The sequence below is a fragment of the Heptranchias perlo genome, chromosome 17, assembly GCF_035084215.1.
Source record: "Heptranchias perlo isolate sHepPer1 chromosome 17, sHepPer1.hap1, whole genome shotgun sequence".
NCBI classification, from domain to species: Eukaryota; Metazoa; Chordata; class Chondrichthyes; order Hexanchiformes; family Hexanchidae; genus Heptranchias; species Heptranchias perlo.
Window position 1 is genome coordinate 49,683,394 of NC_090341.1, and position 23,775 is coordinate 49,707,168.

General features: G+C 48.7%; 1 protein-coding gene across 2 annotated transcripts in view; it reads left to right on the forward strand.

Moving 5' to 3' along the window:
- Positions 1-11,430, forward strand: part of LOC137334294 (interleukin-1 receptor-associated kinase-like 2) — a 78,120-nt gene extending 66,690 nt beyond the window's left edge. For both annotated transcript variants that reach the window (XM_067998967.1, XM_067998968.1), the window contains exon 14: positions 2,310-11,430. In XM_067998967.1, coding sequence (XP_067855068.1) covers positions 2,310-2,314 — 5 coding nt within the window. In that variant the 3' untranslated portion in view covers positions 2,315-11,430. The remainder of the gene's footprint in view (positions 1-2,309) is intronic.
- Positions 11,431-23,775: the final 12,345 nt, after the last annotated feature.

Below are 23,775 nucleotides of genomic sequence, written 5' to 3' on the forward strand. Positions count from 1 at the left end.
ATGCAACCATTCAATCCCAGAGAAACTGCTCTATCCCTGGGACAGAGCCATGCAACCATTCAATCCCAGAGAAACCGCTCTATCCCTGGGACACAGCCGTGCAACCATTCAATCCCAGAGAAACTGCTCTATCCCTGGGACAGAGCCATGCAACCATTCAATCCCAGAGAAACTGCTCTATCCCTGGGACAGAGCCATGCAACCATTCAATCCCAGAGAAACTGCTCTATCCCTGGGACAGAGCCATGCAACCATTCAATCCCAGAGAAACTGCTCTATCCCTGGGACAGAGCCATGCAACCATTCAATCCCAGAGAAACCGCGCTATCCCTGGGACACAGCCGTGCAACCATTCAATCCCAGAGAAACTGCTCTATCCCTGGGACAGAGCCATGCAACCATTCAATCCCAGAGAAACTGCTCTATCCCTGGGACAGAGCCATGCAACCATTCAATCCCAGAGAAACCGCTCTATCCCTGGGACACAGCCGTGCAACCATTCAATCCCAGAGATAGAGCGGTTCCTCTGCCACTATGGATGCTGGGCAAAGAGATCTCTATTGAACAAAAGCTGTTTTTTCCCATCTATCGCTGCCACGCACTTACCTGTGTGTCCCGCGTTTCAAGTTGTAAACGGACTTGGTGTATTGAAAGCTGTCCGTAGTTCATAACTTGGGTTGTCCCTTGTTTCAAGGTGCAACTTGTATATTTTACAATGTAAATTATTTGGGACTGTCAATGAATGTCCATTTGTATGGATCTCATTATATACCTGTGTTTGCTCTTTTTATATGCTTACCAACTGCAGAATTATCTAGCTAGCTAACATTCTTTGGATGTTTTAGACAGATTCACTTTGAAGACTACAGAAAGTTTCTTGTCTCTTCGAACACCATAGATAGACTCAGTGATTTTAAAAGGGCAAGCTGATTATTCTCTCCAAAACAGTAACTGGAGCTTTGTGAATTTAAATATCTGCTTGTTAAATTCAAAAAGCTTCCAATCAGACATGTGGTTTACTAATACCACACCAATGCCCCTGTAGCCAAGTGCTGGAAGATTCAATTGTCAATCTTGAAATGACGTGACGTCTACACTTGATTTTCCTTACCCCAGCAAGGAGATACTGCAGTCCCTACTTGACGCCTCCTGGTACTGCATGGCTCAGATCAAGACCTGTGTGGAACGGATCTCAAAACTGTGTCCGTCTCTGCTCAGTTGCTTTGACCATTGGCATGCTAGTGTTCAGTGTCATCAAATCAGGATGCAATCGTCTGAAATGGTAATACTGACCAGAGAGATACCAGGCTTTATCTCTGGTCTGTGCTGGGGTAGCAGCGGAGGCACTGCAATTACTGTATGTCCTTGAGCTGTAGATGTAAAAAAATCAATTTCTGCTGGCTATTCAGCAACTATGCATATACATTGACTGAAACAAGATCAGTCCCATATTGAAATAACCTATTAACATTAAGAGGTAGAATTTACGCGGGGGTTCCCTGATCTCCCACCGTAACTTCTGCGGAAGAAGAGCAGAAATTCCGGAGCAATTGCATAAACGGCTGCTTACACTGTTTCTCCGGGTCTCCACTGATCTTCCGCTGAAGGTACGGCAAACTATCAGGGGAAATTACTGGTCTAACTGGCCAAACTCGCCCGTAGATGTACTGTATCCCAGCATGAATCATTACCTTTCCCTTCATGAAAATAAAGAGAGAAATTGGGAGAAAAAAAATGTAAAACCCTGCATTCGACTTGCATCAACCATGTCTAAGTATATATGTATTTGTCGATCTGTGTGATTTATCAATCTGTGTAAATGAACTATATAACAGTTTTTGTGTACTGAAGATCTGAATCTACGAACTTACTTTCTGATTGGCTGCTGCTAATCATGTCACCAATAATATCATGTGGCCAGTAGGGACTAATCAGATACGAGAACTACATTCCACAACAAAGAGAGAAGGCAATTATTACACTTCCATGCTAAAAACTGATATTTCAAATAAGTAAGATGAAATAGCACTAACTATTTGAAAGTTTAACTAAGTAAATTGAAGTAATTGTAAAAATGTTAAAATTCAAGTTCGAACTCAAATTTTAACTAAGTTGAAGGCCTGGACGTAGCTGAGCCTTGGCTGCTCAACCAAAGCTGGGACTTACTTTATTAGCAAGTCCAGTTAGAAATGATTACTGCATAGGCCTACTCAATTCCAAATAAAAAATTGTTAGAGATTAATGCCAAAAGATATCAAATGAGTTTTGAAGTTTGGACTTTAAGGCCTAATGCTGCTTATCTTTTACAGAATGAACTACAATACCAGGGTGGCAATAGAGATACTACAATACCCAAGATAGTGCAAAACTGGCTGGGAACAAACAATAGTTGCACTCAAGCTACTATCAAGAGTGAATGCTCTGTATTTTCAATGTGTACCCAAAGGATACATCTATCTGCTTCAATTGTTACAAATACTTTTAGGCCAGTTTCAAATTTAAAGGACTGTTGTCTCCATGATTTTGGGAAGTATTATTTTCAGACAAGATAACTCCCGATGCTCTGCCCACAAATACCATGCTCTCAGAACTCTGCTTCAATTTGCCCCATTGCTCGGCGGAATGGGTTTGCACAGCGGCGGGTGACAAACGTACAACAGTGCAATGTACTATGTTCTTTTTCTTGAAGTTTAAATGAAAAATAATTATAGCCCAAGCAGACTAGCAAGCCCCAGGTTCCAGCCCTGGTCTGTGCTGAGTTCCCTGATTTCAGCTGGGGTGGTAAGATAGATACTACAAATGGCCTTTGTACCTCTGGGTTAGGGAGGGCAAAAATCAACCAGGTCTCCATCTCCTGATCAGGCCCTCCACTGCAAGAGTGTATGTGTTAATATCAAACGAGGACAGGACTGGGCTTTGCTGTGATAACTTCTGCAGTCAAATAGTTTGCCAATACTCATTGGACTCTCATATTAACAAGTGCCATTTGAGTAAGGTAGCAAAGGGCATCCAGCACCCATGGAATCCTACCTCAAAGATTTAATGCATTTGGGAGAAAGGGAGAGGAGGGGGGAGAAAATAAGGAAAAACATTAAGTTTATAGGAGCAAATGCAAAGGTACTACTGCATCATGACACTGCACACGTGTCTGTTTTCTAACCTGAGTATGGGTCATCAGAGACCCAGTACCAAATATCAACACAGAGAGGTTTAAAAGAGATGGCTGACAAGTCCCCTGGACCCGATGGTTTGCATCAGAGGGTCTTAAAAGAAGTGGCGACAGAGATAGTGGATGCATTGGTTGTAATCTTTCAAAATTCACTAGATTCTGGAAAGGTCCCAGCGGATTGGAAAACCGCAAATGTAACGCCTCTATTCAAGAAGGAAGTGAGACAGAAAGCAGGTAACTATAGACCAATTAGCCTAACATCTGTCGCTGGGAAAATGCTAGAATCGATTATTAAGGAAGTAGTAGCAGGACATATAGAGACTCATAATAAAATCGAGGAGAGTCAACATGGTTTTATGAAGGGGAAATCATGTCTGACAAATTTATTAGAGTTCTTTGAGGAAGTAACGCGCAGGGGGATAAAGGGGAACCAGTAGATGTAGTGTATTTGGATTTCCAAAAGGCATTTGATAAAGTGCCACATAGAAGGTTACTGCACAAGGTAAGAGCTCATGGTGTTGGGAGTAATATATTAGCATGGATAGAGGATTGGCTAACTAACAGAAGAGAGTCGGGATAAAGGGGTCATTTTCAGGATGGCAATCTGTAACTAGTGGGGTGCCACAATGATCAGTGCTGGGGCCTCAACTATTTACAATCTATATCAATGACTTAGATGAAGGAAGCGAGTGTACTGTGGTCAAATGTGCTGATGATACAAATATAGGTGGAAAAGTAAGTTGTGAGAAGGACAAAGTGTCTGCAAAGGGATATAGATAGGTTAAGCGAGTGGGCAAAAATTTGGCAGATGGAGTATAATGTGGGAAAATGTGAAGTCATCCACTTTGGTAAGAAGAATAAAAAAGCAAAATATTATATAAATGGAGAAAGACTATAGAATGCTGCAGTACAGAGGGATTTGGGTGTCCTCATACACGAAACACAAAAAATTAACACAGGTGCAGCAGGTAATTGGAAAGCGAAATGGAATATTGGCCTTTATTTCAAGGGGGATGGAGTATAAAAGCAGGGAAGTCTTACTACAACTGTACAGGGTGCTGGTTGACGATCCGGATTCTTTCCCCTCAGTCTGGTTCAGTAATAACTGAAGTCGAATACATTTTAAAGTTCAACACATCTTCAATAGCAGGGTTCTTAGTCTGCAGCATTGATTTGGACTCCTGATAGAGTCCCTCTATGCTGGCAGAGCAAGAACAAAAACATACAGAAATCCACACGTTTTTATACAGATGAATAGGGTTGGAACATACTTAACGAGGGTCAACACCAATCATAAGCCGGGCATAGGTTGCCATGCGAGGTTACATTATTTCCGGCCAATCATAAATCGTCCATGTGCTGATCATGCTGCTGTTAGACATCAAAGGGGATAACTTCCTCACTTTCCAACTTAGAATGTTCTTCCCTGTCCCTTCTGTTCCTTATCTCCCAACCTGGAATGTCTTTCAACTTTGGCTAAGCTCGTTACCTATATTGATCTGCCATAAACATGGAGACATTCAGACCAGTCCTTGACTCACATCAAAGACTCTACATTGCTAAGACCATGCAACCCTGCTGACGAAGCAAACATATGGCCCAGCAGGGGGGCCAGGCCACTTGTATCAATCTCAGTTACTAACTAATTAACCCTTTCTAACCATTTTGCATTCTGCTTCTTTGCCACGTAGGCATTTTAATATTTTACCGAAAACTGACCACGTAGGGATTCTCATTCCCCCCTTTTATCATTTTATGATAACCAATTATTACGGTGCTCACTGGTTCTGCAGGTTCTGCAGTGCAGCAACATTTAAGTAAGCAATAAACTATAAGAATTATAACAATGAATATGACTAGCCCTTGAACTAGAGAAGTCCCAATAGAACACAGACATGTTTCATCAATACGCCTTTGTATCTTATCTGTTCTCAGGAACAGACTCCTTCTAAACATCTCTCAAGTAAGCTGCGAATGTCCTTGGTCAGCTAAACCTATTCATGTTAGTTTGAAAAGGCTAACATAGTCAAATATCCTATGGTGCTTTATATTTTGTTTCCAGCCTAACTAGACTGAATGGTACCTTTCAGACCATTTTACACCTGTGAATTGGTGCCCTCCCCATTATATCCCTTAATCCAAATTCTCCCTACAATATCCCATTAGATGCTGTACCTCATCTTAACCAGGTTCCCTTCGTGTTGGCCACCAGTCCGGGTGGAAGAGAGGCAGAGCATCTGATAATCCTATCAAACTATAATTGTCTTCCTTTTTACATGCACCTTACCCCAGCGGGTGCTACTCCCGGTACCATTAAGATGTGTTCTTAGTTGAAACCACAGAGACAATGGGGACATTCTCACCCAGGCTCTGTTTTACTATCTTTGCCAAACCCTTCATCCTCTGCTTACATTTATTACATGCAATGAAAATCAAGAAGCACATTACAACAAACTGCACTACGACTAATACATATGAAATTAATCTAATCCAAAGATGGATCTGTATATTCAGTCCCAAATTCCAGAGGTCATTTCACCAGGTGGTGACTTTAATTTGGTCAATGTCATGCTTAATGTTACTGTCCTGTTGTAGGTTATAATAAACCTTCTGGGAGAGGCGTATCTCCATTCGCAATGCTTCCAAGTATTTAGGCAACAGGGGTGTCAGATACCCAAATGTGTCCTGATATGCTTTTAAGTCCTTTCTGACATTCTCAGAAACTTGTACGGTGGTGAGGTTACGCCGGTGTATCTCTACCAGTTCCTCGGGTCCAATCCGAACCAGGACTTCAGAAATGGAGTAGAATTCTGGACTTAAAATATCACAAGTTAGATTGGCATATTTAAACGTTTTCAAATTAGTTGTAACACAGTATTCGCCCTCTCCGGCATATACCACTTAAGTGGGTTTTAGATCCGCCGCTAGGGCCTCCATGGTACAGTTAATATCCCGATTGGTCGGTATTATTAAACCCACACTGTGCTTCTAGGCTGTGTCCAACACTATGTGGACACACAGTGACAGCATGTCTAGTAACACATCCCTTTAATTTTGTTCCAGCCAATCAGCTTAAATCTACGTCCTCTAGTTCTTGAACCCTCTGCTCAGGGAAACAGGTACTTCCAGTCTACTTTATCTGGGCCCCTCATAATCTTGTAATTTTGTATCCATCGTACGGATATCTTCTAAATATTGTTTCTCCCAATTTTATTGTTAACTGACGGGAACCTAACCCTGAATTTTGGAAATCCAAATTACTGTGTCCCTCTTTACTTTAATTTCAGTCCTTTTGATTGATACCAGTGTTTCCTGACTGTTTCATTAATTAGTTGGTTTCTCTATGGACCGTGTGTCAGTGCCTTATTTAAAAGGATTTCTCACTCGCCTGGACCACATTAACCATTTTCCTGTTGTGCTGTTATCAAGTAACTGAGCCTGTCTGAGACTCATTCTTCACTGTATCTTCTTCATGTATCTCCGCATACTAGCAGCATCTCATAGGAATGAGCTTAGTGTTCTTGGATATTAACTTTCTGCTGGCCAGTCTCTTCTTCCTCATGGTATTTCCGAACATTTTCCATGGCACACATCATATGTCCTGTAGGATTCAGTCCTGTAAAAGCAACTGGTTTGTTTAAAGAGTGGTTGCAATAGCTCACCAGGCCACAGGCCTTTGTAATCATGTTCTTCATCCTGATCTCCGTTTCAGATGATGGCAACATACATTTGTATCTTTTATGTCCACTGTAGCCATTCTTAGGTTTTCAGGTTATCTTATCAAAAAGATCAGGGGTATCTAGAGTGCTTATCTCCCCCTGCATGGTCCCGATGTCAGGGTAGTGGCCAGGCTATTGAGTGTAGTTTTCTCATTATTCATTATAGGCAAGGACACAAATATCTCCACGAGAAAGCTATCAATTTACTATTCTCAACTACACTTTCCTGACTTCCACTAGATTGTATATTTATGCCAGACTGATTTTTTATCATGCCCAATTCAATGACTTTAGAGAAATTCCCATATCTCCCCACCTCGAGCATTCTGTCTCGGAAGACAACAAATAGGTTAAAACAAAACAGATCAAAATGTTTTCAAAAGAAGAGAATCAGGTTGATATCACCACGCTGTGACATTTGGTATCCGCTGATGTCTGCAGCTAAAGTCTTAAATCTTTAACACCACTGGATCGTTTCCTGCACCAAATTTCTCCAGCAAAGGTTGCACCGTAACTTTGTAACTACTCTTGGTAATCCTGCACCATCAACACTCACGTGGTCCCAAAAAAAACCAGGGTCACCTGTTTTAAAAGAAACACAGAAAATCCATTGCGGCTCTTCTTGAGAGCCCAAGTGATTAATTTGTCAAATCTTCATTTATTATTTATTTATCCAAAGGAATAATCCCTATACCCGAAACAAATTCAGAAAACAAAACAGGAGAGAGAAATTTGCCTAGTCCCTCTCTCTCTCTCTGAAGCACGCAGCCTGTCTGAAATAAACACTGTCTCTCCCACATACAGATGTACGCAGGGCTGCAGACTGGAATTTCTAACTCCAAGTCCTGATCTCTGTGTTTTCAAGATGTAACCACATTAAGCAGATATCATTAGCAGCCGCCTGCTAAGATACGTTATATTCCTCTTTTATTAATTTATTAATGGTTTGGGCATGTGTTTCTAGCACTGTAGCTATCCTTTGCAAATATATGGTCAGCATTTGATCCTCAGACAATTCCTTATCTGTATTTTCATTTATCTTTTAATATATCTTTAATGCGAGACCCTAAATCTCTGACCTTTTGATCTAATGTTGTCAAATCAATGGTGTTAACAACTGAGGCAAAGGCAGTTGCTATATCACTTATCACAGATCTTTACGTCTCCATATTTGCCTATCTCTTTTTACGATGTCCACCTCCATTCCATGTCGCTCTTTGTTTTAACACTTGAGTTAGGAGGTGTTGATCTAATTGTTGAGTTTTCTTAGCAGTCTCAATGCGAGTTATATAATTTGTCAGGGAAGGTCTCCCCTCTTTGGTCAGATCTTGTATTCTACTATTAATTTCAAATAAAATTGAATAGCCCCAGAACTTGTCAAAACTTCCTTATCATACTGTGGCAGGGCAAAACTGATAGGCGTTTAGTACCCTGTGTCAGTACATAGCTCAAGTAATGGACTTCCAATTGTCTAACCTATGCTTCCTTTTCATATGATTTGTTTTACATTCCTTTCTAATCAATTTTTCACTGTAGCGTGAAAACTTATATCTCAGTCAATTGTAGCCTTTGGCATTTCCGAGTGATTGGGACAATTTTACTAATATAACCTATACCAATTATTACCTCATGTTCACCTGTGTAATGGGCAAGCCTCAGACAGTTCTCAACCGACTGGGTCATTTCTATCTGTTTGAACTGGTCTTGGCATGACAGTCTGGCTTCTTGGGATGGAAGGGGTTAATATTAACTTGCTCTTGTGGTAGGAGTAACTTGATCCTTCTCCCTTTGAGATTAAGTTCCCACCTTCAAAATTTCTCTTCACACAGGTTTGACTGATTTGTTTACTTCTCACATTTGTGGATTGCTTTATACTATATTTTTGCACACTATTTTTTCACATACTTTTAGTGGATGTGATTATAATCAACGCTCCGAGCTGTTCCAGCTTTCCGACTTTTCCTATCACAGTGATACCAGATAGTTTTTTTAATCTATCCCGTTAATTTTTAACCTCTTTTTAAACCACAGCCAATCACAAAATAAACATTCAAAATGCCAATTTTTTTGAAGATCCCATGTCTGGAATTTAACATGCCCACACTTTATAAGAACCAGAATTTAATAGGTCACTTAACCTCAATAACTCCAATTTTAATTCAGCAGTATCAGAATTAAACACACGACAAGACAGATACATTACACAAAGGAAGAAAACACACAAGACACAGTAAGAAGGGGGCGTGGCCCACAACACCAACAAAAAAACACTGATCAAGACAGGCTTTTTAAAGGGACAGTACACTTAAACAACAAAACCTTTCTTTTTCGGGTCTCTGTCTTTTAAACATTTGTCTAGTCACTTAATTCTATCCATTTTTTTACAGTACTGTCTCCATAAAGCAATTAGTTCTTTGGCTGAGGTACCTCTGTTATTTTCCAAATTAATTCCTGAGCCTTTTTTCGGCATCTAAGTTTTATCAATAGTTCCTGTTTATAGCCAATCCTCAGGAACTTAAACCCTGACTACCCTCAGTGATATTAACCACTGACCTACCGCTTACAAGTTATTCCCTCAGTGATATTAACCACTGACCTACCTGCTATTTCTGTGTATTCGCCAGACTGACCTGAATCTTGTAAGGACGCACACGAGTGTTAGCGATCGGACGATTCGTCGTCAGACTGACGGATTGGAGGAAAACCGACATAGTAAATTAAGACTACTTACACCGGGGCGCCATTTCCTTCCTCCGTGTCTGAGACAATCCGCCTCTTACTCCGCGAACTCTCGGTGAACGACCGTTAAGATCCCACCGCTGCCACCAAATGATGATCCGGATTCTTTCCCCTCAGTCTGGTTCAGTAATAACTGAAGTCGAATACATTTTAAAATTCAGCACAACTTTAATAGCAGGGTTCTTAGTCTGCAGCATTGATTTGGACTCCTGATAGAGTCCCTCTATGCTGGCAGAGCAAGAACAAAAACATACAGAAATCCACACGTTTTTATACAGATGAATAGGGTTGGAACATACTTAACGAGGGTCAACACCAATCATAAGCCGGGCATAGGTTGCCATGCGAGGTTACATTATTTCCGGCCAATCATAAATCGTCCATGTGCTGATCATGCTGCTGTTAGACATCAAAGGGGATAACTTCCTCACTTTCCAACTTAGAATGTTCTTCCCTGTCCCTTCTGTTCCTTATCTCCCAACCTGGAATGTCTTTCAACTTTGGCTAAGCTCGTTACCTATATTGATCTGCCATAAACATGGAGACATTCAGACCAGTCCTTGACTCACATCAAAGACTCTACATTGCTAAGACCATGCAACCCTGCTGACGAAGCAAACATATGGCCCAGCAGGGGGGCCAGGCCACTTGTATCAATCTCAGTTACTAACTAATTAACCCTTTCTAACCATTTTGCATTCTGCTTCTTTGCCACGTAGGCATTTTAATATTTTACCGAAAACTGACCACGTAGGGATTCTCATGGTGAGACCACACCTAGAGTACTGCATACAGTTTTGGTCCCCTTATTTAAGGAAGGATATACTTGCATTGGAGGCAGTTCAGAGAAGGTTCATTAGGTTGATTCTGGGTATGGAAAGGTTTTCTTATGAGGAAAAATTAAGCAGGTTGGGCCTATACTCATTGGAGTTTAGAAGAATGAGAGGAGATCTTATTGAAACTTACAAGATTCTGAGGGGGCTTCTCAGGGTAAATGCTGGGAGGATGTTTCCCCTCATAGGGGAATCTAGAACTAGGGGGCATAGTCTCAGAATAAGGTGTCGCCCACTTATTGAAACATATAAGATTCTGAGGGGGCTTCTCAGGGTAAATGCTGGGAGGATGTTTCCCCTCATTGGGGAATCTAGAACTAGGGGGCATAGTCTCAGAATAAGGTGTCGCCCACTTAAGACAGAGATAAGGAGAAATTTCTTCTGAGGGCTGTGAACCTTTGGAATTCTTTGCCCCAAAGAACAGTGGAGGCTGAGTCATTGAATATATTCAGTTGAAATTGTGGAGTCTCACTCCTGCAGGTAGTAGTAAATTGTTCCTAGAGTTTTTAATTTTTTTCTTACTTTTCCTTTGTCTCTTTCTCTCTCTCTCTCAATTCAATCTTTCTTTTCTTCTTTCTCTTTCTATATCTAATGTGACTCTAATTCACCCTATTTTCTTCTCTAACCTTAAATTTCATTGGTCAAGGAGATAAACTGTCAGTCCCCTCGTTCACCAAAGTCTCAGATGCCCCAAAAATCAACTAGTCAATTCCAGCAATTTGCAGTGCAAAAAATTTTTGAGCTGAAGGATGAGGGAAAAAACAAATCTAACAAATGGGGCATGCCACAAGATGGCCCGCTCCAGCAAATTCTTGGCCATAACTTTTTTTTTAAATGTTGAAATTCTGCCTGAACAAAGAGGTGGCAGAAACTCAAAGCGAGAATTCGGGCAGCGACAATTGCGTATGTTTAAATGAACCTCAATGTGTTGTGACATGCTAATAATATTTAATAAACCATATGGAAGCTTTGTACAGTATTTTATATCAACTTTTTAAAAATCAATTACATTGTGTGCAGTGGCTGTTAAATTTATTAAATATATGCCCGTCAATTGTAAGTATACTTTTAATGGGAGAATTATCATTTCAAAATTTACTATTAATCATTTTAATAGTTTATGTTCTTTTGTTTTCCCTCTTTGTATTGTTCTTACTTTTTTCTAATTCTTTTCTTTGCTTGCTGTAAGGGTATTGTTAAGAGTGTGGGAAGTCATTACAGGACAAAAAACTGTCTCTAAGGTGGTACTAAATTAACAGTCGTACTTAGAGGAGCCATAGGGATGACTGATGTGGAAAATGAGAACTGTTACACATATAGTAGGGGTGCTATTCTGAGGTTAGGGTGAAGACACATTATTTGAACATAGTAGAAGAAAGGTATTATGCATCTAACTTATCCTAATTAGAGTCCTTAATACTGTCTAAAATGGGAAACTGATACTGCTGCAGCCCAATTGCGCTTCAGGGGCTGGGACGAAAGCAAATTATTGAGCATTATAAATTGGGTTTGTCAAATACCATTTTCTCATGCAAACAACCCAACAATAGTCTTTGTAAGCAGACCATGGCCTCTCTAAATTAGAACCTGTGCTTTTCAATTTCTGCAGACAAAATATAGCCCAGGTCTAACAATTAACCCTTTTTGTGGCAAATTTTGGTAGGATGCCCACTACATCTTCAGCCTATTGGATGGTGAGAAATATCAAACGGTAATGGTTCACAATCCAGTGTATGTCACAATGGCATTGGGCACATTTATCTCTGCCCACTAACATGAGTTCAACTCTTCAGTACTGCAGAGAATATGGCAGTAGGTATATGTAATATGTGCCAGCCAGGTTATACTGACAGTATACATGCTTCCTCCAAAACTTAGACTGTCATAGTATATGCATAGGCATGCATGATGCAGCACCTGTGGTGGTACAGTAAGCTTCAGAACAAGCCAGAGCACCCATTGTATATCACAGCAGAAAGTTAGGTTTAAAATAAACAAATAACAAATTATTCCTGTGGCATCACTCATTCGTAGTCCCAAATAGAGTTCAGTTTTTGATGCCCAAATGCGACAGTGATTCACCTATCAATGTAATACAACAATTTTACTGGATTAATGTGACTGGTATGAGGTGAAAATATTTCATAGCTTATTGATACCGAAAAATCCAAACCACAGATATATTTGACCTACCACTACAAAACTTGGTTAAGGTGCAATTAATGTGCTTCCTTCCCTAAAACCCCTTCTTCTCATCATACACTTTTTTGCTACACCTCCCAGGGTGATTTGAAGTACAGTATTTGAGATCTGGGTATTGTAGTTTCACAGGACCAGGGTGAAAAATGAGGTCTTCCATGATACGTATCTCTCGTAGTTATAACTAATGAAGTTATCAGCAGAGACTGCAAGACCCAGCACCAAGAAGCAGAACTCAAATCCTTAAAAAGGTTAATTTTATAAGAATGTTTAGTGATTTTTTTTCAGAAGTATTGTGTGTGCTTGTTATATCATAAATATTTTAGATATATCTACTGACATGAGTAAGAAAGGAAAATTACAACCAAAAGTAGTTTGAAGAAAGTAAGCAATTTTTGGTTGAATTTGTGGTATGGGTATTTGCATTGGGAACATAGCATGGGTGTTTTAATTGCTTATAAAATGAACAAAAGTTAATACTATTTCAACAAGTAATCTTTGCCAAATTCCTCCACCATTTTCAAATTGATGTAACGTCTTGGTCACCATGTTTGCTCCTTCTACAGCTATTGCTGAATCTGTGTCAATTTTCTGCTTAATTTTGACCATCAGTGCACTCTGCTCCAGAATAATCTCCCAGTGGGTCAAATACAACTGTACATAAGGCTTTAATGAGGATAACTCCTGCCCAATGATTAACATAACGTCCAGTGGGGTCACAGAAGTGCACAAAATTTAGAGAACTCAGTGAATTTTCAGCAAGAGACAACTAGAACTTATGATACATTTCAAAGAATAGGAGAACACAAATGCAATCACTTAAAACTGTATCCACCCTACTCATCTGGAATGGCTCACTGCAGTTGTTTAAAACAGCTCGATTCAGGCAGAATGCCTGGGACTGAACATAGACTTGTGTAGGTCATAACAAATACCATTAAACATGTTTGCTGCATCATTGTATCAGCGGTAACATCTTGGTAACATTGATTTCATATTCATCCAATTAAAAATGTCAACCGGAGTTTCTTGAGTAGTGACAGCAGGTGCTTTGGAGAGGAAAGAAAACAATTGAATAGATTTGGAAGCAAGTGATGAATTTAATAAGTTGACCAATCAGTAACCTCACCAGCTACAAAACTAAAAGTTTCTTAAAACGATAACCAGAAAGTTATTGGTAAATGTTGTATCTAGGGTGGTTTCCATGATCTGCTTCTGATTCGGTGTAGGGGCGGTAAGTTGTCAAGTTTTTTTTATTACTTAGCATTCTCAATTTAAGAATGAGAGGAAAAAGTCCCATTCAGCACATTTCTTCAAGCAGACTGAACAACAATCACAGACTCTACCCAAATTATTGAACAGGCCAATTAACCATACGTATGACCTCCAGTAAGACAAAGATCTGAAATTCCCCCCAGAACATCATATATCACTCACTTGTGCAGCCAAACAGTCAAGTGGATGAGCTGGAACTTTGGGTTTGGCGGTTTCTACACATTGGGCAGAGCTGTAAACTGAAAACACTTACAAAAAACAAAATTATTGAGACACGAACAACTGAAAGCGGCCGTTGTCAGAAGGTTAACCCCTACGGCTTTCATCTCATAAATAAAAAGACAACAATCCAACTCTTGATGCCCAATCCAACCTCATTTTGAATTAAAAATGGCGCCGGGAGGTTTCCGCCCATTCCTGTGACCGGCCCTGACCACAATGTGCGATGGAGGGAGAGAATTAAATAGTCTAACCGCACCCTGTTTGATATGGCCCTGTTACGAACACTTAATTTACAAATGAAAAATTAGGCAGAGCACAGAGCAGATCACTGTCTTGCTTGCTTGCGTGCCTGCTGCGAGGAGAGGAGAGGAGAATTCCTATCAACAAGGAAGGAGGGAGAAGAAAGGAGAAGACGAACACCAGCAACTGCGAGGGGTGTGCTGCTGCTGCTGTTGTCTAAAAACATCCAACAGAAGGAGGAAGACGAGGTCGGCGCAGAACAGGGTGGCCAACTGAAGGTAGGGAGAGGCAAGGAGATCTTTTCTGAGCGGGGGATTCCCCCCCCAAGGGCCCGATTTTACCAGGGGTGCGGGTTGGCAGCGGGTGGTCGGGCGGGCTCGAGGAAAACGCGCCGGCCAAATTGAGTGCGTTGCGCACGCGATCGCGGGATGATTGATGTGATTAGCCGGCAGTTACGGGTTCCGCGCTTCTCAGCTGCGTGCCGGCGGCCTGCGCATGCGCATTGACGTCTGAGCGATGGTTGCGCTCTATTTAAAGGGGCAGTCCACCAAAGCCCCTCCAGCCACAAACTACACTCCATCAAGGATGGAGGAGCACAGGGGTAAGGCTGCTCCCCGTTTCACGGACCACGCCCTCCAGGTGCTGCTGGACGGGGTCCGCATGAGGAGGGAGACGCTGTTCCCCACGGATGGAAGGAGGTGCCCTGCCAGCGCCACCAAGAGGGCATGGGAGGAGGTGGCCGCGGAGGTCACAAGCAGGGGAAACACCACCCGCACTTGGATTCAGTGCCGCAAGAGATTCAATGACCTCACCAGGTCCGGAAAAGTGAGTACACTAACGCATTCTGCATCACTCCGTCTTCCACATCACCTCAAACACCTCACAACCCCATCTCCACTGACAGTACTGCGCTCCCGCACCAATCCTCACAGCCACCCAACTATCATCCTCACAGTGCCTGCACGTACCCACCGTCCCTGTCCCCACTCGACCACTACCACACACCCCAATGCCCATACAATGGGATGGCCATGTGGCACACGCATCCTCCCATCCATCTGGCACACGTTCAACCCAATCACACCAATGCTTGAAGCGTCTCACATTGTAATCATCACTCAATAACGTTTTTGTGTTTTGCCCTCACAGGAGAAGAGGGCCAGGAACGCACGCGATAGGGCATGCACCGGAGGGGGCCCGCCACACGAGATGGCCCTGACAGACGCCGAGGTCGAGGCACTGGAGATCAGCCGCACGCTGCATTGCCTGTCGATGGCGGATGGCGAGTCTGGTTCTGGCGAAACGGCCGGTAAGGGAAAGCTGGCACTCATCACTCATGATCGTGAATGATCGTAGCATCACATGGCATATGCCGCACCGCCACATTTGGTCACATGCCTGATATTTCCCTCTGTTCTCTTCCAGGACCGTCTGCGATCGACGTCTCGGTTGAGGGCGATTCCTCAGAGGACATGCCCGTCTCTGAGGGTGCATCGTCACACATGAGCCTTGCATCCACCAGCGCAGATACACACACCTCGGTGGGTCCCCCCCCTCAGCTAGTTGGGATTGCACATGGTGAGTCACCGCGCACACATGAGCATGAGCAGACCCTGGTGGCAGGGTCAGCCACGGAGGGTCCGCGTCGGTGGGAGCACTCTTCTCCAGGCTTTGCTCAGCCGGACCCAGATGCTGAACCCAGGGGGCCACCTGTCAAAAGGAGAGTCGTCGAGGGGCACCAGAACATTGCTGAGGTACTGGGAGAGGTGCCACGCGCACTCTCCACAATCGCACGGAGGATGGAGGAGTCCAACTCCTGCATGAGGGGAATGGTGGCACAGGTGCAGGAGGGTATCGCCGAGATAGTGTCGCAGGGACGTGAAGGCATCTCTGAGATAGTGTCGCGGGTAGGTGTGGGAACGTCTGCGGTGGAGGACAGGCTAGCCTCCCTCGAGCGTCACGCACAGCTCACCAATGAGTCCATCCAGGCCCTCACAACGGCTGTTCGGATTCAGGGTGAACAACATTCTGCCGCCATCAACAGGTTGACAGATACATTGGAGGTGGCCTTGCAAGGTCTCACCCACGTCATCCAAACTGCCGTCCAGCAGGGTGGAAGGGGTGATGTGGGCCTTGGCCATGAGAGGGAAGATGGTGAACGGGGAAATGGAAGTGTGGACGCTACTCAAGGCGCCCCCAAGTCTCACCCGTTGCCCCCCTCTCAACCAGTGCCCGCAATAGTCCATCCTCTCCAGGTGGCCGAGTCTGCCCCTGCACAGGTGCAGGAGGAGCAGTCTGTGGAGGTGCCCTCACGGGCACCGAAACCCAGGGGGTGTCGGCCCAAAGCATCTACCCGGTCAGGGCATGAACAGGAGCAACCTGCCACCACCTCTGCTGGAGCCACAGGGGTAGCACCACGTAGGGGGTCCCGAAAACGAACGCCTAAAGTTCCGTGAGCACACAGGGATTGCAACAGGGTGTTTGTCGTTTTTTTTAAATTTTCTACTCTTTGAATGTCACCACAAAATAAACTCACTTTTTCTCACCAATGCTGCCACCTCTTGTCCATAATTCTGCGGCTTGTGCAATATGTCCCTTCCCTGCGCCTCATCATGACGACGACCACCCCGTCCCACCCATTGAGCATAATCCAGTGGGTGCAGGTGTACAGGCACCACTCTTCTGTGGAGGGAGCCTGTATGGACCCTCGTCTGTGCACGTTATGACATGTGAACGCCTCACACAGTGTGATGTTAGGAGAACCGTTGGCATATGAGTGCCTCCCTGGCCTGACGAGCACGCAGGTGAGCCGGTGTTCGGCGCATGGGTCGTTCCTCCTCCTCTCCCTCTTCCTCCTCCTCCTCTTCCTCCTCCACCTCCTCCTCATTGTCGTCCTCAATGTGGGTGGCGGGTGTGCATGGGGCCTCCTCCAGCGGCACCCCTCTCTGTAGTGCCATGTTATGCAGGGCACAGCAGACAACTATAATTCGTCCCACTCTGAATGGCGTGTATTGGAGCGCTCCCCCGGAACGATCAAGGCACCTGAAGCGCATCTTGAGCAGCCCTATAGCCTGCTCAATTGTAGACCTGGTAGCAATGTGGCTGTCATTATACCGACGCTGTGGCTCGGTAATGGGGTTCCTCAGAGGTGTCATAAGCCACGTGTGCAGGGGATATCCCTTGTCGCCGAGGAGCCAGCCGTTGCCGGCGTTGGGTGCGTGGAAGAGGGGCGGGACGGTGGACTCCCTGAGGACGAAGGCATCGTGGCAGCTGCCAGGGTATCTGGCGCACACGTGTAGGAATCTCTGGCGGTGGTCACAAATGAGCTGGGCGTTCATGGAGTGATACCCTTTCCTGTTGATAAACAGCCCTGGCTCATGTGGAGGTGCCCGTATTGCTATGTGGGTGCAATCGATTACACCCTGCACCCGTGGGAAGCCAGCCACAGCATGGAATCCAACCGCCCTCTCCGTCTGGCTGCGCTCATCCATGGCGAAGTTGATGTAGGTCGAGGCCCTGCGGAACAACCCATCGGTGACCTGCCTTATGCACTTGTGTGCAGACGACTGACAGACCCCGGTGATGTCCCCCGTGGCACCCTGGAAGGATCCGGAGGCGAAGAAGTTGAGGGCAGTGGTGACTTTGACGGCGACGGGTAAGAAGATGCTGCTTGGTCCATCCGGGAGCAGCTCGTCATTGAGGAGGCTGCAGATGTCGGCGACTACCTGGCGAGTGACTCTGAGCCTCCGTATGCACTGCTGCTCAGAGAGGTCCATGAAGCTGAGCCTCGGTCTGTAGACCCTGTGCGGAGGGTCGTGCCTCCTGCGACGCATCTCTCTCTGCGGATGCCCTCCATCCTGCTGTGCAGGTGGATGTGCCGCAGCACCGTGTTGTGGGGATGCATGTCTCTGAGGCGGACGGCGTGGACTGCGAGGCTGCTGAGGCTGGTCATCCTGTTCGTCCTCCGAGGATGTCAACGCAGCACCCATCTGGCAGGTTTAGGTTTGCGGGGTTGTGCACGCTAGAAAAGTGTGTCCTCGCACAGGGGTTGGACTTCCACGCCGGTGAATCTTCTTGCTTGGAGGAGGGTGGTGGAGGGCAGGCGTTGCCCAATGTTACGGAGTGTCCTCCTGCGTTGGTGAAGGCTCTCCCCCCCCCCCACCTGTGGAATGCACCTTGGCAGCTGCCACAGGCTGCTGGCTGCAACACGTCCGTTGAGAGTGTGAGTGGTTCCCCCAGTATGGGAAACAGTCTCATTTCACTGTAAAATCCGACACCTGTTAAATAAACAGCTCAATCAGGTCATTTAATGACCTGAAATACCAAGATAAATACACTCAAGTGGAACCCCGCTGGCTTTAATTGCCTGCGGGATTCCCACCAGCGGGGCCAACGCACGCACCCCCGCACGTCAGCGCGCAACCAGGAAGTGGGCGGGATCGAGGCGCGATCCGGTCCCGCTCCTCGAAACCGGGATTTTAGAGGCCCCCCCGCCGAGAACGCACCCGGAACCGGGTGCTAAAATCGGGCCCCAAGTGTCTGGCCCGGGACAGCTGGAGCTGCCTGGGTGAAGTTACTTTGCTATCTGTGGAGGACTGAGCCTAGGCAGCTCCAGCTGTCTAGGGGAAGACATCTCCTCCCCCTGCCCACCGGAAGACTCCACCTTATCGTCGACCCGTTCACGTTGCAACCCTCCAGTGACTTTCTGCAGCAGCCCACCCCTGCAGACGCCCTCCTTCCCCTTTCAGAAACATCCCTCCCTCCCTCTCTTGCGATTTCCGCAATTTTCAAAAAAACCCAGGAAAGGAGCCCCTCTCCCAACAGGACAGTGTAATTTGGGGAGAGGAGGTTTCCTTAGGGTTTGTTAAAAAAACTTCATACCTGGAAGACCTAAGACTTGGGGTGGGCGTGGCGAAAAAGAGAATGGCAACACCATCTTCGCCGGTGCCGGGACCCAGCAGGTCGTATGCGAGCGTTGCTGCGGCAGCTGTTCTTGCGACTCCTGCTGGGCCTGCACCTTTCCGCCTCGTGACGAGGAAGCACAGGGTAAAAAGCTACGCCCACCCCAGCATGACCATTAAGGCCTGCGTGAAGGCCATGGCCGAGGTTGTCAGCCCCTCGGCCATCGTCGCGGCCTCTAAAATGTACGGGAGGGCTGTTTTCTTTCTGAGGTCCGAGCGGGCGGTGTCTCTGGCCCTTAGCAAGGGGCTCACGGTGGGCGGGACCTTCCTGCTGGTGGACCCGCTGGAGGCCACCGTGCAGCGGGTCGTACTCTCCAACGTCCTGCCCTTTCTACCGGACGAGCTCCTCCTCCCCCACCTACGTCAACCGGGGGGAGGTGAGGTCGGGGGTAACGCCACTGCCGCTCGGACTCAGGGAGAACAGCCTCCGTCATGTGTACTCCTTCCGTCGCCAGGCCTTTGTAAGGCTAGCGCGGGAGGAGGTTACGGAGGAGGGCTTTAACGCCCTCCACGAGGGGACCGCCTACCACGTCTTTTGGACGGCAGAGGGTGGGCGGTGCCATGCCTGCAAGGAGGTGGAGCACCTGAAGAAGAACTGCCCCGCCTCCCAGGCCGCCAAAGCAGCTACGGCGGCCGAGGCTTGCGCCGCCACCGCTTCCCCCCCCCAACCCCGCGCCCGTGTCAGGAGAGTCAACTGCGCGGGTGGAGGTTGCCGTCAAGGCCTCCGCCGGGGGGGGGAGGGCACCCTCGCCCGAAAAAGGCACGGAAAAAGTCCAAACATCAAGAGGCTGGTCCCTGAGACATAAATTATCCTAGTCAGCCCGAGGCCGTGCTCGTGACCGCGGCCAATCAACATCTCACGGTCGCGACAGAGCCCGGGCTGGCCGTTAGTCAGGAGGGAGCGGAGGAAGGAGCCCCAGCAGACATGGGGCTCCCCCTCCCTCCGCGACCCTCCGGCAAGAAGAAAAGGAGCCACTCCCTGGAAGCGGAGGGGAACCCTGCAAAGGGACGGCCCCCCGTGGAAGGGGAGTCGGCGCCGGCTACGGATCCTGCGGCCCCACCCTCCATTTCCCACCACCAGCGGGAGTCATCCACCTCTCGGGGGGAGGAGACCGAGCCCGTGCCTCCCGGGGGGGATGGAGAGACCCTGCCGATAGGGGGGGTCGCGGATCCGGGTACGGACAACAGTATCCCGTTCACCGGGTCGGGCGTCCTGGGTGCCGGGGTGGGCGAGGCCGATGAGGCCGATTTCGTCCACCCACGGCTTGACATCTCCCAGGACCTGCTCGACCTGGTGGACGGGTTTAACCAAAATAAAAACGTTTAACCGGCCGGGTCGGTCGGTGGTGGTGTGGGTGGGGAGAGCCCCTTCTCCCGGTCTCTGGGCACGGTGCCGGGTGAGTTGGGGTTCACTTACTCCCCGGTTTCCCCTTATAGCCCGGCGCCAGATTTTCACCGCTCGGAGGCTGGGGAGGGTCCCCTCCCGGTGCCGCCCTCCGACCCGGATCCCCCGGTAGAGCCCGGGGAGGACTCCTCTGCCGACGTCTTTGCAGGAGCAGCCTGTCTTTTACCAGGATCTGCTCAGGGTCTGGAACATGGTTGCCTCCAGCCGGAGCTCTCGCCCGTCGGGGGTAGCGGCCGTCCTGCAGGAGCCGCTGCTTGGGAATCCGTTCCTCCGCGGTGTCGGCTTCGGCCGCTCGCGGCTGACGGAGCGGAGGGCCGGGGCTGGTCGGGTAACCAGAGTCAGGGACGTCCTGGATGGCGGAGGGTCGGGTTGGTTGGAGCCGTGGACGCTTGCCGCGCGGATGTCCTCGTGGCGTGCTGGGGACGCAGCCGCCGCCATCCAGGCGTTGAAATCGGCGCTCGGCCCTGACTCCACTCGGGGTGTGGAGGCGGCTCAAGCGTGCGGAGCCATCCCGTCCGACCTGACTCCCGTTCGGACGGAATTCCTCCTCGGCGCCAGGCCCCGGAACCTCCCTCGGAGGGCTGCGCCTCACAACTCGAGCCGTCTCTCGGAAATTCCCTCCGTGCCGTTTCACTCCGCGCGGAGGGATTTCCTGTACGGGCTGCTCCTGCACACTCTCCACTTCCTCGCCCTCGTCTCTCGCCCGGACACGCCCTGGCGTGCCATCCTGCCGTCCGGCGGAGGCGGGGATCCCCAGTTGGGGGGGCTCTCTACTCAGGGGTCCTCCCTTGTTACTTCGGGGTTCTGGGGTGGAGACTGTTTTACGGACTCCCAGGCCGCTTGCAATTTCTGCGGCCTGGAGGAGTCCGTGTTTCATTTGTTCACGGGGTGTGGGAGACTGCAGCCCCTGTTTGATTATTTGGAGGGGCTGCTCCTCAAGTTCTGGCTGCATTTCAGTCCCACGCTCCTGATCTTTGGGCGCCCGGTGAGGAGGGGGGGGGGGGGGCGGGCAGGTCCTCGTGGGCCTGCTCCTGGGCCTGTCCAAGGTGGCCATCCACAGGTCCAGGTTGCTCGCGGCCCGTGGGGGGCGGTCGCTCGGCCTGTCCGCCTCTCTTCCGCGGAACGCTCTGCGCCCGGGCGGCCCTGGAGATGGGAGCACGCGGCGTCTGCCGGTACGCTTGAGGCTTTCCGCGACCGGTGGCCACCGCAGGGGCCGGAGTGCGTCCTGAATGAGGAAAATAAAATTTTAATTTGATACCTGGTTTTGGCTTCTTTGGTTTTTAGTATTTAAGCACACCCTTCACCCCCCCCCCCCCGCCCCCCTCTTATAAATGGGGGGCCTAAAATCACAAAATAAAAGAGAAAAAAAAGACAAAAAAAGTCCCAAAATAAAAGAAAAAAATGAAAAATTAGGTCCGAAAGAATATATTTGAATTGTGATTTTTCTCGTGTTTCATTGTAATTGGGCGAGAAGTTCAAGGTCCCACCTGACCTCTCAACCCCGCCCCCCCCTCCAACCCGCGGGGTGGACCGGACCAATTGGAGCCGATGCGGTTCGTGCAGTAAAATTGCGGGAAGAGAACGAAGGCCGCGAGTGAGGGAGTGAGTAACGGTCGGCGCGAGGGAAGGGGAGGAGAGGAGGAGGAGGAGGAGGAGGAGGAGGGAGTAACGGTCGGCGCGAGGAGAGGAGGAGGAGGGAGTAACGGTCGGCGCGAGGGGAGGAGAGGAGGAGGAGGAGGGAGTAACGGTCGGCGCGAGGGGAGGGGAGGAGAGGAGAGGAGGAGGAGGAGGGAGTAACGGTCGGCGCGAGGGAAGGGGAGGAGGAGGAGGGAGTAACGGTCGGCGCGAGGGGAGGAGGAGGAGGGAGTAACGGTCGGCGCGAGGGGAGGGGAGGGGAGGAGGAGGAGGAGGGAGTAACGGTCGGCGCGAGGGGAGGAGGAGGAGGGAGTAACGGTCGGCGCGAGGGAAGGGGGAGGGGGAGGGAGTAACGGTCGGCGCGAGGGAAGGGGAGGAGGGAGTAACGGTCGGCGCGAGGGAAGGGGAGGAGGGAGTAACGGTCGGCGCGAGGGAAGGGGAGGAGGGAGTAACGGTCGGCGCGAGGGAAGGGGGAGGGAGTAACGGTCGGCGCGAGGGAAGGGGGAGGGAGTAACGGTCGGCGCGAGGGAAGGGGAGGAGGGAGTAACGGTCGGCGCGAGGGAAGGGGGAGGGAGTAACGGTCGGCGCGAGGGAAAGGGAGGAGGAGGAGGGAGTAACGGTCGGCGCGAGGGGAGGAGGAGTTGGGAGTAACGGTCGGCGCGAGGGAAGGGGGGGGAGGAGGGAATAACGGTCGGCGCGAGGGAAGGGGGGGGAGGAGGGAGTAACGGTCGGCGCGAGGGAGGGGGAGGAGGGAAGGGGAGGAGGAGGGAGTAACGGTCGGCGCGAGGGAAGGGGAGGAGGAGGAGGGAGTAACGCTCGGCGCAAGGGGAGGAGGAGGGAGTAACGGTCGGCGCGAGGGAAGGGGGGAGGAGGGAGTAACGGTCGGCGCGAGGGAAGGGGGGAGGAGGGAGTAACGGTCGGCGCGAGGGAAGGGGGGAGGAGGGAGTAACGGTCGGCGCGAGGGAAGGGGGGAGGAGGGAGTAACGGTCGGCGCGAGGGGAGGAGGGAGTAACGGTCGGCGCGAGGGGAGGAGGGAGTAACGGTCGGCGCGAGGGGAGGAGGGAGTAACGGTCGGCGCGAGGGAAGGGGGGAGGAGGGACTAACGGTCGGCGCGAGGGAAGGGGGGAGGAGGGAGTAACGGTCGGCGCGAGGGGAGGGGAGGAGGCAGTAACGGTCGGCGTGAGGGGAGGGGAGGAGGGAGTAACGGTCGAGGGGAGGGGAGGAGGGAGTAACGGTCGGCGCGAGGGAAGGGGAGGAGGGAGTAACGGTCGGCGTGAGGGGAGGGGAGGAGGGAGTAACGGTCGAGGGGAGGGGAGGAGGGAGTAACGGTCGAGGGGAGGGGAGGAGGGAGTAACGGTCGGCGCGAGGGAAGGGGAGG